This window comes from Branchiostoma lanceolatum, chromosome 15 (assembly GCF_035083965.1).
Source record: "Branchiostoma lanceolatum isolate klBraLanc5 chromosome 15, klBraLanc5.hap2, whole genome shotgun sequence".
In the NCBI taxonomy this organism is placed as follows: domain Eukaryota; kingdom Metazoa; phylum Chordata; class Leptocardii; order Amphioxiformes; family Branchiostomatidae; genus Branchiostoma; species Branchiostoma lanceolatum.
In genome coordinates, this window is record NC_089736.1 from 13,368,197 (window position 1) to 13,385,083 (window position 16,887).

At 38.7% G+C, this 16,887-nt stretch overlaps 2 protein-coding genes and 1 long non-coding RNA gene across 3 annotated transcripts; 2 read left to right on the forward strand and 1 right to left on the reverse strand.

Annotated features, from left to right (window-relative positions):
- Positions 1 to 1,102: 1,102 nt before the first annotated feature.
- LOC136420265 (uncharacterized) lies at positions 1,103 to 6,671 on the reverse strand. The gene is made up of 10 exons (XM_066407116.1): positions 6,363 to 6,671; positions 6,012 to 6,108; positions 5,712 to 5,849; positions 4,643 to 4,948; positions 3,794 to 3,904; positions 3,264 to 3,374; positions 3,058 to 3,120; positions 2,568 to 2,597; positions 2,296 to 2,411; positions 1,103 to 1,806 (listed from the first exon to the last, which is right to left on the reverse strand). Exons 1-10 carry the CDS (start codon positions 6,669 to 6,671, stop codon positions 1,312 to 1,314), a joined length of 1,776 nt encoding a protein of 591 aa, XP_066263213.1. The 3' UTR covers positions 1,103 to 1,311.
- Positions 6,672 to 9,365: 2,694 nt separating this feature from the next.
- Positions 9,366 to 11,102, forward strand: LOC136421269 (uncharacterized). Its single transcript, XR_010753411.1, has 3 exons — positions 9,366 to 9,815; positions 10,070 to 10,166; positions 10,332 to 11,102. It is a non-coding gene; the product is annotated as an uncharacterized lncRNA (long non-coding RNA).
- Positions 11,103 to 11,302: 200 nt separating this feature from the next.
- Positions 11,303 to 15,681, forward strand: LOC136421261 (tumor necrosis factor ligand superfamily member 13B-like). The gene is made up of 6 exons (XM_066408494.1): positions 11,303 to 11,649; positions 12,141 to 12,251; positions 12,395 to 12,457; positions 12,929 to 12,958; positions 13,117 to 13,232; positions 15,026 to 15,681. The coding sequence occupies exons 3-6, from the start codon at positions 12,412 to 12,414 to the stop codon at positions 15,509 to 15,511; spliced, it is 678 nt and encodes a 225-aa protein (XP_066264591.1). The 5' UTR covers positions 11,303 to 11,649; positions 12,141 to 12,251; positions 12,395 to 12,411; the 3' UTR covers positions 15,512 to 15,681.
- Positions 15,682 to 16,887: the final 1,206 nt, after the last annotated feature.

The window sequence follows — 16,887 nt, forward strand, 5'->3', positions numbered from 1 at the left end:
TTAGAAAATGGTACATGATTGAGATTTCGTCATTGTACAGAAGTTTGAGGTCATAGTGATGCATAACTCATCATTCCTCTAACTAAAGTATAGACAAGTTTAAAGACGTATCATCATTACCTTTTTTGCCGTATCTTATATGATAGCCCAGTGGACTGGGGGAGGAAAGGTACAATGTAATTTTCAGTGACATATGCAACTAGTAAGCTACTTCTACAACAGGTACGAAGTTACTGCCATTTAGAAAATTTACAATTAATTTGTAGCACTGCTACCCGAAAACGAAGCTACCCCCTCCCTCCGTCTTGCGAAACGCCGATTGATTATTTAATTTCTGATAGGCGACCAACATTTCAATGTTAATTGTATACAAATTTCTCATATGAATTACAAAAACATATTACGATGTAATCTACTGTCTTGAAAAGACGCAGGATTTAACCACCATGCAAAGACCTGGAATAAGAACACTGATTTGATAATCTTCAACGACAAAGTATATCTTATCAAGACTCACCTGCTGAATTTAAGCTTTGCTCTGCTGGAATATATTACCCTCGATTCTTGCTGTGCTTGAACATCTTTTTGATCCTTGTTTGGTGTCCTTGCTTACAACGAAATGTTCACTTTTGCATTTGACTTTAATAGATTACCTGTACGTAGTTGACATGACTCATGCGCATGCCGTCACACACAGATCACATGACCGATAAGTACTGATCACCTTCTAGTTTTACTGTGGTTAGGTTTTATTTGGGTAGGCTATGCTTGGCTGGTTAGGTGCTACTGTTGTCTTTAATACAGATCTTTACTTGACAAAGGCCCCTTTGTCGTGTGTGTAACCGGGGGGTCGCCACATTGAAAGTCAGTGGTGTTGACAGTAGGGGCAAAAGGGTTTCGTCACCTTGTAATGTTTATCGTCATGATTGAGTTACAAGCTACAAAGAGCATGATCAACAGCATACAATTTCTAACCTTTTCATGGTGTCAAAGATGACAAGACACTTTGTTCTTGCATCAAAGTACCAGTGTCGTATAGCAGGTTTTTGTAAGCCACTAAATGTTGAAGAGGAGAGAGAAAAACTGAAATGCAATATTTTTATTCATGCCTTTAATCAGTGCAAGTTTAACTGGTAGTACAAAGTACACAGATAATTAAAAATATATCGATCATTGCTCTCAGCTGTATAGTACAGCTCGTCGTCTTCAACAACTTCGATAGGCAACAGTAATGCGAGTATAGTAATTGATAGATATAAAAAGACGTCAGCAACATTGTTCAGAAATTCTAACGTTTGCCTGTAGTTATCTTCACTTCAGCACTATTTTGCCTCTTCTCGTAAGGCGATAGCTACTCCCATTTGGTAGCTCATTAAGAATGGTTCGAAAGTTACTTTCGATCAGTTTTTCCAACCTTGACTTGCCAGATTGATCACGGCGAACAACCGTTGGCGGGACGTCTTCAACTTTATCTGGAGTGGCACCGTCCGATGATGACTTTTCGCCATGATTATTCATGTCGAGACTTTTGTGTTGGCCTCCGGCGTTTGAAAGTTTCATGACTCCAAAAAACGTTGCGTCATGGTCCAGTTTGATGACACAGCCGTCACACGGCATGTGCAGGTACACGCTGTCGTTACTAAACAGGTGAATGACTCCTGCGGTATAGCAGGTGTTCCAGGGGTCAGTCTCCTCCATATACTTCCAGCAAGTCAAGAAGCGGTATGGGTTGTCTTTATCAGTTTTTACCACCATCACAGAATGGCTGACTACTGGGGATGTTTTGCTGTTGTACCGATAATAAACCTGTATACAACAAAAGGACATTTTTTGGAGAAAGTTGGGTTATGAATATATAATGAAAATGGGTATCAAAATGTACATAAATACGGATTTTGCTTTAGACCATCAATAGAACATTCATTATTTAACTTTATAGTTTCTAAATGTATGAAGATGGAAATATGCAGTAGAAAAATGTGCGTTGTCTCGAAAATGTTAGATGTATTTATAAAATGTTAACTTTATACATGAAACTATTTTAAATTTTATATTTTATATTACATATTAGCGATATCTATCTATCTATCTATCTATCTATCTATCTATCTATCTATCTATCTATCTATCTATCTATCTATCTATCTATCTATCTATCTATCTATCTATCTAATTATCTATCTATATAATACAGAGTATATAATACAGAGTATATAATAGTTTTAAAGCTAACATTTTCCTTTCATTCCTTTACTCCCTTCGTTATTTGTGACCAAATACATTATCATATCTTACCTGGCTGTAAACATAATAGTCACCCTCCTCCAAAACTGTCAGTATGCCGCTGTTAAATCGGAACTTGTCGGATGGTTCAAACTGTTCCCATTGCTTTGTGAGGACAGTGTCATCCCCTGGATGAACAAATATACTCTGTAGAAAGGAACTCTTCAACTTACTAGCATAATTTGTAGGAAAAAAAGGCATATTAGCTTTCTCAATAAACATAGACTTTCAAACGTACTGTGCTTTTATACCGTTCCTGAAATAATACTGTACAAATAACTTACGTTTTACTGTGTGAGTGTCGCTTTGGGAATCTGTATAAGAAAAAAAATACATAGTATTGTTAAATAAGATCATCATTTCCCTTTACATTCTTCGGTTTATCATGTGTCTTTCTAAATATATAAAGTATTTCTTACCAAACCAAATGAAAATATTGTACTCTCGCCACTATTAGCGTATGGACACGTTAGTTATGATATGTCGTCACAGCGGGGCAGGTGTGCACGGTAACGTTACTTGAGTCTCATTATATGCGTATTTATCTGTACCAGATCCCATCCTCATATCTGATGGTCGGAGGCTGTATTTTTTTCATATTTCATGAGCCTTTTTGCGAATGTTATAACAACGACGATAAGTACAACTACATATTTAGATACATTTGGAAATATGATGTAAATAAAAAAAAATCATTCATAAATATTTTCGATCAAACAACCTATTGTGGCGAAGTCCTGCATTACCCAAAGATACAAGCTTAATTGGGCTCACCTGAGGCAGCTTCAATGTGTGCCCAATTAAAGGAAGTCACTTCCATCGACGACAATTTTTCTCCTGTAAATATATACGACATGAAGTAGCGTTTAGGCATGCAGTAACTAGCATATCTATTCTTTATTTGTATCTCATACGACGTGATTAAAGAATTTCAAATTGTATAGAAAAATCGCAATTTTACTCATGCATATTATACTTACTTATCTCACAGTGAACACCGACCCATCCGCGTCCACACTGGCATATGTAGTGTTCCACACCAGCAATGCAGGTCCCGTTATTCTGACAAGGGTTTGAGTTACACTCGTCTCCTGTAAAGAAAAAACGTAATGAATGTGACGAGTTGATAAGAATATGATAAGATTTTCTTTTAGATTTCATGTTTTACGAATGGCCACCACAAAACAAGGCTCAAAAGCTACGGATTTAACGTAACCACCGATTGTTGTAGCTGAATAATACGAGGCACTGTATCACAGTCAACATACAAACTGAGACAATTACATAGCAATAATATATGGTAGTGGCCAATCACGTGAAGTCACTTCCATCGACGGCAAAGTTTCTTCTGTCAATGAAAACGAGATGAAGCAGCGTTTAGGCAGTTACCAGTAAATTTATATCTGTATCTAATACAACTGGATATCACGAGTTTCAAACAGTGTCAAAAAACAAACAGTGTTCGCATAAAATTAAACCTCACGATTCTACTTGTGTACTTTTTACTCACTTATCTTACAGTGAACACCGACCCATCCGTGTGCACACTGGCATTTGTACTGTTCCACACCATCAATGCAGGTTCCGTTATTCTGACAAGGGTTGGAGTTACACTCGTCTACTGTAAGAAAAAAAAACGTTTGGAATGAAATGATCTGATTAGAATAAGATGAGAATCGTTTTAGATTTAATATTTTACGAAGAGTCACCACAAAACAATGCTCAAAAGATATGGAGTTAACGTAGCCACCGGTTGTTGTAGCTCAATAACACGAGAACCTGTATTTGTTTGTTTGAACCTTTGTTTATTCATGATAATCTCAAATCGGCACGCAGGCCGCTTTTAATTGAGGTCATGAGGGAAGAGGTAAGGGTCAGATACAGTAATATAACAGAGATACAGAGTCATTTGAGTTCTTATAACTCTATCAACATATATCATTACAGTCAACATAGAAACTGAGACAATTACATAGCAATGATCATCTTCTTCATTGGTATGGTCCAAAATAAAAGGTCAATGTCACTTCAGACGGCAGGAGGCTTAAGATATACAACTATCTGCTTTGGTTAGTTAAAGCCCTCTTTCCACTAGACGGCGATTGCTAAACGGCCATACATCAACCAGCATTGTATTTGTGTGATCCTTGATTTCATAATGGAAGTATGACAACAACAAAAAAACAAACCGTAGAAACATTCGTTCTAAATCTAAAATTAATTAGTTCAGCGATCAGTCAAATCTACATAGTGGTCGCAGCATGAAAAAAATGGATGTAACCCATTCTAAGAGCCCTTTTAACATATCCTACAGGTGCCTACAATAATGAAGTAATATGAAGTAATGACGGTAATTTACCATCACAAACCACCTCTACGTCATCGCCATGGTCACAGTCGTTGTCTGCAGATTCGTGTGGGCACTCCAGGATGGTGGACTCATTGCCGATACACCTTAGATCACCAAGCCAAATTGGTCCGGAGCCTGGGTCGAAGTTAACGGAGATAGGGACGGCTCCTTGGTATCCGAGATATCTGCAGAGTACGTCTGCCTCATGAATATCCCAGCCTTTGTTGCAGACAGTTCCCCAGCCAAACGGTCCGTGGAGCTCTACTCTGCCTTCGTTCGGTTTCTGGCCACCGGACAGTCGAAACAAAAGGTAGGCTGCAAAATAAATAATGGTTTGTGCTTGTCAATAGAACTTCAACAAAGTTGATTAGCTAGAATATACTGTAAAAGGGTAGCTCAAAAATATAAAACTCAGCATGAATTTGTGGCATAGACTTTGTTTTATTATCTGTAATAACTTACCCAAACATGTAATTCTCACTGAGTGACCATCCTCACAGCTCGCATTGGCTGCCACCATCCTGCAGTCTCCTAATTTCCGTTCGTCACCCTCACATGACACAACAGGAGACCAGAGTGTTTCATGGCGTCCATAGCTAAGTCTAGTGCTGTAAGTATGAAATGTACAATTGACAAAAGTAGTTAATGTGCGTATACTGTATCTACCTTCGTATCACAATTTCGAGGTTGGTTTGACTTTTGTTGATGCCGTGTTTGAGGAGATCCATATCTCGAGCACGTCGAACGTATCAATATGGGTAGGGGTTTTGATCAGATGTTTAATCAGGGATTAGGTCTTTACACCACTGGGTGGTAGTGGTTCAGGCTATACGATAGATACTAAAACAAAACACTGTTTTGCGCAATCAATACACCTATCAATGGCTCTTAAGTAAGTAGGTTGTTATGCTCGAACGTAGTCCTACTATCTTCATAATATTCCCATGTGTTATTCCATACACGTTTGAGAACTTCATGTTGTAAATGTGTTTTCAGCAAAAATGATTATCGCAGTACTCGTAAGCAATAACAAGTACGCACGGATAGTACTTCCTGGGCGTAATATATAGAAGATTACACGCCACCATAGCTTCTTGTCTTCCAAATGTCCTGTGGCAGACATGGAACCAGCGTCCTCCTACTTTGACTGTCAAGTCTCCTTCAATCCGATATTTACCGAGGTACCTGTCAATGTGCTCCTGGTTGATGAGTCTTACTGGAGCGTGAGAAAAATTTGCATCGTGAAATCATTTGACAAATTCTGTAACGCTAAAACTGAAGACAATAGGTACTATATGTCATTTTCGAAAATGCTCTTATCCTTTTTCTAATCAAAAGGAAATGCTGAATCTAACATAGAAAATGTGTTTGTCCATACCGTCCTCTATGGTCTCCAATGTTTTTGTGTCTGATCTTCTCGTCCTGTTTTGATGTTCCCTTGGAGAGGATGGTAAAGCCGGACCGTTGTAAGGACGCTGAAAAATAGCATACAACACATGAGACTTGTTTTGCATGTTTGAAGCACAAAGACATATTTAAAGTGTATAATAAGGCATTTTAAAGAACATGGAGCTACCTCAATAGAAATTAATGGGTGATGAATGTTGAAATATTTTAATAAGAACCCAATTTTTTTTCCATGAAAGTTATTTAACAGTTCATTGTTGGAGATATTATAGTAGTAAAGCGTGTTAGGACTTTGGAAATGTATTCGTTGAAAAACACGTACTGCGTGTTGGTTCACTTTGTTGCCTGCGACTGTAGCCAGACGTGCCTTCGCTCTGTCAGACATCTCTGGATCTGTATGATATCCAAATCTCCCTTCTGTCGACGTTTCGAATTCATCGCTGGCAGAAACACCCTGCTTGGCGAGTTGTCCCTCCACGAACGCTAACCTTCTTGCCAGGTTTATGCACACAATACTGTTGACAGTCAGCAAGCACAACGACAAGATGGCGACCCAACAACATCTATGCCTTGGGACTTCAGCGTCTACCTCAGCAAAGGAGTGGAGGGCGTTTCTTCCTTTCTTTGACATAGCTGCAGGTGTCCCTAGCTCTCAATCTAGACAGTACGACTCGGTTCTCTCCTGTGAGATGTTTTCTTGCGAGTGTTTTGGTTGACGAAGGCGCCCACTGTAAACAGTGCGCCTGCAGTTTAACATTACCTGTCACGAGGGGTGGCTGATAATTCTGAGGCTCTTCAAGGGTTTAGAGGTAAAGGTAGTTTAACAAGAAAAAAAACGAGGATTTCAAATAGACAAACTGAATCTTGCTCAGTTCTTTTTACATAGATATGACTCTGCATATTTCTGATCATAAGTTTGATTCCTTGTAGAAAACCAGTTGATGCTTGGTCTCCCTTATAATACCCTCACATGTTTGGCTTCTCACAAAGCACAGGTGTCACTCTTACCCAACAAGAACAAGAGGGCATAGATATCACCAGTTTTGTTACTAACAGAGCATTTCGGAACATAGTTATGTCTCTGTGCATGGCCGTTGAACTTGAAAAGAAGGTGCTTGCATCCTATGGTAAGTGGCAACGAGGATTATGGAGTTGCAAGATTCAATTTAAAGCGCCTGCAGATTGCATGTTAAGCAGCGCGACCATCCGACAATTCTTCTCAGAAAGAACGACGGAAGTTTCGTACCTAGAACTGGGTTTCGGACCTACCCTATCTCGTCTTACCACATACCATGACCGGAGACAGTCACACTTGAGAAAACCCGGAAAGACAAGAGTCAAATAACATCAACATTTGCGTACAAGCAGGTATTGCTTCTGCTGTTCTTGACTGTGAAGCAGGTAAATGTTATGTGTTGACACATGTTTTCTTGAATGCCATTTGAGTACACTAACCTAACCAACCATATCTGTGAGACTGGTGGCGCACTTAGGACGCCAAAGAGAAGTGACTTGTTCGCACCATTGCCGATACGAACTTCGAATTGAGTATTTATGAGAGCCTGTACTAATATACCACTTCTGAATAACCCTCATCCGACCGTATGGGGTCCGTTTGGACCCCAGGCGTATTTTACTGTGTGCCATATCAACATTTTTCGTTGGAGAAAAAAATCCTTCCATGAGTTTGTTCATGTACATGTCTTACAACTCCTGAGAATTTTTTACCGGGATTGGCCGATTTTTGGGGAAGTTATACTCTAAAGTGTGCGTGTTGTCCGCTGGGGTCCAAACGGACCCCAGTTGATTTCGCATTGTTGATTAAGTAATACGAAAGAAATTCCTCATAACTCCCAAACGGTAAAATGTATCCTCACCAGATTTGCAAGGAGTGATGTTCACGTAAAGTTTTATAATTTCTGTAAATTTTGTGACGTTATGACGTAATATTACGTAATTATGACGTTATCGATGTGATTTTATAGGCTAAATAGGGAAGTCCCATAATATTGAAAGGTATTAAACAAAATAGAGTGTATTATTGATTTTAAGGTCTGCCAAGGCAAGCAACGTCAATGGCGATTACGATGACACCAAAATGACGTCACAGAATGACGTCATGAGTCGTTAGCGATCCCTGGGATCCGCCATCTTGGATCGGCCATTTTGAAATTTTGAAATTACATTTTTTCCATTTATGACCCCAAATCACAAAAGAAAGAGACTGGAAACGTTAATCTAAATGTTTCTGGTTAAGAAAATACCAGATAGTGACGAATTTGAAGGCAAAAAGCCTGTTTATACCTAAAATAAACATCTTGTCCGCCATCTTGGATTTTGAGCGATTATGTAATCAAATTAGCATAAATTATGAATAATTAATTATGAAAGTTACATCTAAATACATATGATGTTATACAGGTTGGAAAACTAGTGTGGTTGAGCAAGAGAACCTGAGAAATATCATTGTTTTTAAAACATTAGTGACTTTTTGTATAAAATGCCCGTCAGAAACCCGTTGCCATGGCAACAGGAAAAATGATAAACTTAAACTATTATCATGGAATTGTTGCCAACTAAATTTCAGGAAAAGTCACCAAGTTTGGTAATCTTAGCATACGTCATTTGGCAGTTATACGATGTCAAAGTTGGCGCGAGCACTTTTAGCCCCACCAGTCTAGATAGGGTTAAAGGAAAATGCGGGTTCTCCTCATTTTCTGCATAAATTATGATAATGAGCATTAATCATCAACACCAAAAATTGTCAAAATATTCTCCATGGATTATTGTAACAGGATATGCACAATAACTACAATAAGATCCACCAGAAATATATTTAGGGGGCAAAGCAAAATGGGGTCCGTTTGGACCCCATACGGCCAGATTCGTCGCAAAAATGTGTCGGTCGGATGAGGGATAATGATGCTGTGATTTATGTGCATGTGTGATGAACAGTTGTATTAGTCTTCAGACTATCAATATGTAAAGTTAATTTATATATAAAGTTCATACACAGCAATATACTATATTACGAAAGGCTCTGTCAATAAAGGCGGCTGACCTCTATGCCCTCTTGTTTTGTTGGGCGGGAGTGACACCTTTGCTTTATGAAAGGCCAAACATATGAGGGTATGGTATGGGAGACCAAGCATCCGATGTTTTTCTACAACGAATCACTCCTATGATTCCGTCAGCTTTACAATCAGAAATATGCAGAGAGTTATATCTATGTAAAAAGAACTGAGCACGATTCAGTTTGTCAGTTTATAAGCTTTTTTGTTGTTCTTACTAGAATACCTTCACCATGAAACCCTAAAAGAGCCTCAGAATTAACAGGCTCCCTCGTGTAAGGTAACGTTATACGGCAGGTATCTACAGTGGGCGCCTTTGTCAACCAAAACACTCGCATAAAAACGTCTCACAGGAGAGAACCGAGTTGTACTTTCTCGACTGAGAGCTAGGGACACCTGCAGCTATGTCGAAGGAAGTTAGAAACTTCCCGGACTCCCATGCTGAGGAAGACTTGGAAGTCCCCAGGCATAAGTGTTGCTGGGTCGCCATCTTGTCGTTGTGTTTGTTGACTGTCAATAGTATCGTGTGCATACACCTGGCAAGAAGGTTAGCGTACGTGGAGGGACAACTCGCCAAGCAGGGTGTTTCTGCCAGCGAGGAGACCTCGACAGAAGGGAGGTTTGGACCTCATACAGAACTACAGATGTCTGACGGAACGAATGTGCATTCGGCTGCAGTCTTTGGCAACAAAATGATAGAAAACGTACGTTTTTCTTTGATAAAGACCTTTCTATAGTCATAAAGCTCATCTACGCTATTAGATATACAACATATGCACTGTTCAAAACGTTTTGGGTTCTTGTCATCTCAACCATTTGAAACCCATTAATTTTTATTAAAATATCTATACCTTTTTAAGTGTGTAACGTGGTAACTATATAAAATAGACATATACTTAACGTATTTGTGTTTTATGTATGCAAAATAAGTCTGATGTGTTTTTTGTTATTCTTTCAGCGTCCTTACAACGGTCCAGCTTTGCCATCCTCTCCAAGGGAACATCAAAACAGGAAGAGAAGATCAGACACGAAAACATCGGAGACCATAGAGGACGGTATGGCCGAACACATTTTCTATCTTAGTTTCAAAATTCTTTTTGATAAAAAAAAAGAACAACATATTTCGAAAATGATATATAGTAACTATTGTCTTGAGTTTTATTAAAGTCATAGAATTTGTGAGATGGGTTTCACTGTGAAATTATTATCTTGTGCTCCAGTAAGACTCATCCACCAGGAGCACGTTGGGTCTACCGAATATGTTCATCGGATTGAAGGGGACTTAACGGTCAAAGTGGGAGGACGCTGGTTCCATGTCTGCCACAAGACCTTTGGAAGACAAGAAGCTGAAGTGGCGTGTCAACATCTATATAGATACAGATTCCGCCTTTCGTGCGTTCATCGTTATTGCTTACGTGCACTGTGATTATCATTTTGCTGAAAAATATTTACATCGTCTCGTCCTCAAGCATGTTAGGAATATCACATGGGAATATTTCGTCGAGCATAACGAACTACTTGTTTAAGAGCCATTTATACATGTAGATGTATTGATTGCGCGAAGCAGCGTTTTTTTTTATCTAGTGTATAGCCTAAACCCCTACCACCCAGTGGTGTAAATACCCCATTCCTGGGCATGACATGGGACTGTTCGTTGTGACCCATGACACATCTCATCAAACCCCAACTCTCATTGATAAGTTTGACGTGCTCAAGGTATGGATCTCCTCAAATACGGCGTTTTTAGAAAATCAAATCCCGACATTGTGATACAAAAGTAGACTGCACGACTATACACCACCACTATACGCACATTAACTACTCCTGTCCATTGTGCATTTCACAATTACAGCCTTAGACTTAGCAAAGGCCACGACGGATTATCATGGTCTCCTCTTGTGTCATGTGAGGGTGACGAACGGAAATTAGGAGAATGCAGGATGGTGGCGGCCAATGCGAGCTGTGCGGATGATAACTCAGTGAGACTTACATGTTTGAGTAAGTTTTCAAATATAACAAGACGAAGTCTATGCAAATTCATGCTGCAATCTGTGTGTTTGGGCTACACGTCTACAGTATACTCTAGGTAATCTCTCTAACTCCCTCTCTCTCCCTCTATCTACTATCTATATCTCGATCAATCAATCTATCGATCTATTTTTACACATTAATTTCTATATGATAAGTAATATCGGGAAGTAAGAACCACCATTTATTTCACGTTCACAGCCGTGTTTTTGTTTCGACTGTCCGGTGGTCAGAAACCGAACGAAGGCAGAGTGGAGTTCCGCAGAGGACGGGGTGTCTGGGGAACTGTCTGCAACAAAGGCTGGGACATTCATGCCGCAGACGTACTCTGTAGACATCTCGGGTACAAAGGAGCCATTCCAATATCCGCTGACTTCCGCCCAGGCTCCGGACAGATTTTGCTCAGTGATGTAAGGTGCATCGGTAATGAGTCCAACATCCTGGATTGCCCACACAAACATGAAGACAACGACTGTGACCATGACGATGACGTAGGGGTTGTTTGTGATGGTAGATTACCGCTATTACTTCATACTACTTCATCATTATAGGCATCTGTAGGATATCTCTTTTCCAGGCTGCAGGCTGCTATGTACGTGTACATGTACATTTAATTTGAGAGATCACTCAACTACGATTTGTGTGTTTTGTTGCTTTTTGAACCATGCTTTTACATTTTGTATCATGCTTTCATCATGACATCAAGGATTACACAAATACAATGCTGGTCGATGTATGGATGTTTAGCAATCGCCGTCTAGTGGAAAGAGGGCTTTAACTAACCAAAAAGATAATTATATATCTTCAGCCTCCTTCCGTCTGAATTGACATTACCTTTTATTTTGGATGGTATTCGCTTGCATATAAATGAAAAAAATTAGCATTACTTATTGTCTTAGTTTCTTAATATGATGACTATGATACAGTGCCTCGTATTATTCAGCTACAACAATCGGTGGCTACTTCAAATCCGTAACCTCCAGCTGCTTTTTTTCTTACAGTAGACGAGTGTAACTCCAACCCTTGTCAGAATAACGGAGCCTGCATTGAAGGCGTGGGCCACTACATATGCCAGTGTGGACGGGGATGGGTCGGCGTTCACTGTGAGATAAGTTAGTATAGTATGCATCGTAGAATTGTGAGGCTCATTTTTCTATACCATTTGAAACTTTTGAATCCCAACGTATGAGATACAAATATAAATATACTAGTTACTGCATGCCTAAACGCTACTTCATCTCGTATTTATTTACAGGAGAAAAATTGTCGTCGATGGAAGTGACTTCATTTAATTGGGCACACATTAAAGCTGACTCAGGTTAGACCAAGTTACATGTGAGTTTGTATCTTTGGGTAATGCACGACTTCTCCACAATATGTTGTTTGATTGAAAAAAAATCATGATTCCACATTTATCTATATAATGTAGTTGTACTTTTTGTCGTTGTCATAACATTCGCAAAAGCTTACAAGTTATAAAAAGAAATACAGCCACCAACCATTAGATATGAGAATGGGATCTTGTACAAGTAAATACGCAATGCCATATAGATCACACTCAATTAACGTTACCGTGCACACCTGCCCCGTTCTAACGATATATTAAAAGTGACGTGTCCATACGCCAAGAGTTTCTAGAGTACAACATTTTTATTGGGTATGTTAAGATATGCTTTATTGCCATGTCAAGCAAAATATGATTCAATTAAATCAACACTTGGTAAACCAAAGAATGTAAAGGGAAATGATGATCCTATTCAACCATACTAGGGATTTCTTTTTTATACAGACTCCACACGTGACACTTACACAGTGAAACGTAAGTAATTTTACAGTAATATTTTAGCAATTGTAGAAAAGCACAGTACTTTTGAAAATCTTTGTTTATTGTGAACGCTAATATGTTAAGTTTTTTCTCTACAAATTATGCTAACAAATTGAAGGGTTCCTTTCTACAGAGTATATTTATTTACTCAGGAGATGACACTGTCCTCACAAAAGACTGGGAACAGTTTGACCCATCCGACAAGTTCCGCTTTAACAGCGGCATACTGACTGTTTTTGAGGAGGGTGACTATTATATCTACAGCCAGGTGAGATACGTCTAACTGGAAAAAAAGTTTATCTGCAAATGCAAGATATTTCACTGACATTTCTTAGTTTGATTTATCTGGTCAAAAATAACGAAGGGAGGAAAGAAAAAAAAGGAAAACGCCTGAAACAGTATTCAACCCTATCTAGACTGGGCTTTTTTTTAGGATATCCGGGATTGCGGGAGGGTATCATTTGCCCCCCCCCCCCTCCTCCCCCAAACTTCCAAATAGCATGGTTTGTCATCAACAAATTTGCAGAGAGTGATATACACGTAAACCTTTAAAAAGTCTTTTTATTTTAAGGCCACAGCAAGTAATTTTTAATGATGACATCGGCGAGCTCATTAATTCTCGCTTTATTTGGGAAAAAAACCAAGAAATTTCATTGCCCTCCGACGGTGGTCAACATGCCGAAAATTGGTAAATATGTCGTAAGCTGTTTTCTGCATTCGTGCTAGTTTACACGTCTTCAAGGACAGTTTAATGTTGACAGCCTAAAGTGCCCATTATGGTATAACAAGCTGTTTTCTGCATTTGTTCTAGCAATGACATTATATAATGTCCTTGGTCATGTTGGTGCTAGTTAATTGAGCTGTATACACAAGGTGTTTCATCGCATATGAATACCCACTGTAGTTGCTTCAGATGCATGGTTCAACAAGCTCTTTTCTGCATTTGTTGAGATTATTGAGATGTATACACATCTACAAGGACATGTTTACTGTTGAATCGAGGAGGTTTTATATCATACATGAAACTTAATTAATACAGGAATAGGAGACCTTTTGGCCATTATATCATATTTTGTTGCCGCAGTTAACACGATTTTTGATCTCAAAATTTAAAAATATAGGAATCTTGATTTTTTTTTTGCGCGCCTTGTTTTTTTCGCCCTATCTCATTATTTTGGGAGTCTGCGGAGGATGCCATCCATAAAATTTACTTGCTGTGGCCTAATAACGTTATGATGTAATATGACGTAATTATAACGTAATAAATGCGATGTTATCGGTTAAAGAAGCAATTCCCGTAATATCTAGATATATTAAACCAAAAAGTGTGTCTAATTGATGTCAAGGTATGCCAAGACATCTGACGTCAATGGTAACTACGTTGACGTCAAAATGACGTCATAGAATGCCGTCATGTGTATTTAGCTATCCGTTGGGATCCGCCATCTTGGATTGGCCATTTTCAAATTTTGAAAATTCATTTTTCCACTTATGACCCCAAAATACAATGAAAAAAGACTAGAAACATTATTCTGAATATACACGTAGGAAACCTAGTGTGGTTGAGCAAACAAGCCTTAGAAACATCATAGTTTAAACCGCAATTAGTGAATTTTGTCTAAATTACCTGTTAGAAATCCGTTGCCATGGCAACATGAAAAATGACTAACTCATACTATTATCATGAAATTGTTTCCATCTAAATCTTAGGAAAAGTCACCAAGTTTAGAAATCCTATCAAACGTCTTTTGGTAGTTATACGATGTCAAAGATGGCGCGGGCACTTTAAGTCTTATCCTCCAGTTTAGATATTTTGGGTTAACAACGAGCTATATATATATAAATATATAGGAAGTTAACATTTGCAAGACAGCGTCTTTTTCTTCAATATCTTGTCATATTGTTACATTCAGAAAACATCTCAATTGAAGTTGAACAATAAATGTACTATTGATGGTCAAAAGCAAAATCCATATTTATATACATTTTGATACCCATTTCCATCATATATTCATAACCCCATTTATTTCAAAACGAAAAAATCCCTTTTCTTATTTACAGGTTTATTATTGGTACAACAATAAAACATCGCCAGCAATCAGCCATTCTGTAATGGTGGTAAAAGATGATAAAGACCATGCATACCGCTTCTTGACTTGCTGGAAGAATATGGAGGAGACTGACCCCTGGAAAACCTGCTTCACTGCAGGAGTCATTCACCTGTTCAGCAACAGCAGTGTGTATCTGCACATGCCGTGTGACGGATGTGTCATCAAACTGGACCATGACGCAACGTTTTTTGGAATCATGAAGCTTTCCAACGTCAGGGGTCAACGCAAAGATCTCCCCAAAAATGTGCATGGAGAAAAGTCCTCTTCACAAAACTTTGAAGACACCCCACCTACAGTTGCCCAGGTTCACCATGTTCAAGCTACCAAGTCAAATTTTGAGAAACGAATAAGAAATAACTTCCTAACCATACTAAATGAGCTGCCGAATGGACATAAGTATCGCATTACGAGCAGAGGCAAAATAGTGCTGAGGTGAAGATAACTGTGGAGAACACGAGAGTTTCTAATAATTATTATTTGTGTCTCCTTTTATCTATCAATTATAAAATTGAACTCGTTTTACTGTTCGCGTTAAAGTTTTGAAGTATGCTTCTTTTTGACCCAGGTAAAAGGACGACGAGCTGTATTATACAGTAGAGAGCAGTGATAGATACATTGTACATTATCTGTGAAACTTTTTTGCCCTTTCAATTTAAGTTGAACAAATTAAAGGGACAATTTTCAACGTTGCCGCAAGTCTGATGGAAAAAAAAAATTATACCAAGGCAAAAAGAAACGTTAGTAATTTTTCTTAGAAGCACTGATCATGAGTGCTCTCTTTCCGTCGTTCTCTCTCTCTCTAGAATTATGTAGTTAACAAAAACTATGCTACACGATACTGCCACTTTGATACAAGGACAAAGCGTCTTGTCACATTTGACGCGCTGCTATGAAAAGGCCAGAAATTGTATGCTGTCGACCATGCTTTATTGAAACATGTAACTCAAACATGACTACAAACGTTAAAAGGTGAAGAGCTGCCCTTATTGTTAACACCCCTGTTTATTGATGGGTGAATCCTTAACAGTAACACACATAACAAAATGGATTTGTCCGTGAATGTTCTAAAATAATTTAGGAACGACAACAGCATCATTCGAATAAGTTAACATATTTTGCGAAGTTATGAAGTCGTGGATTATATTCACAGTTTGAGGTATGCACAATTGTAACTAAAATCAAGCCGTATCAACAGCTTATAATTAGTCTCAATGTTCGCATAAAAGTCTTCCAAATATGTTCAGATTATGTTTAGTTTCTGTATTAGAGCAGCAACTTTAAATGTTCTTACAAACACAAGTTCAAAAGAGGGCAGCTTGCCTTGCACTACGAGTATGATACGGCCAAGTACATACGAGAAAGGGTGGCTATCGGAAAATTTGTGTTCAGGCGAAACAAATGTGTGACACTGACGAGAGAAACACTTGTATCAAGCTCAGAATGAATGTGTAAGGCATTGCATGTCACGATCGATAACGTTTTCAAGATCAACTTTGCGGTTATGATTCGACAATGTTTGTAAGGATGTATTCAGGATATGCGGGTAAAGATCGACTATGTATGTTTTCTTAGTTTTCCTGTGTGGGATGGCGATGAGAACTTTATCCCATGTTTCGAACCATTTTGACGATCTTCTTCACCATCGATTGCCACTACGTTCTTTGTAAGTTCGAAGGCCATACACAGCAACGAACTATGTCTATAAAGGCTCTGTCAATAAGGGCAGGTGACCTCTGTGCCCTCTTGTCATGTGAGACTGGAGTAATACCTTTGCTTTGTTAGGAGCCAAACATTTGAGGATATTACAGGGGA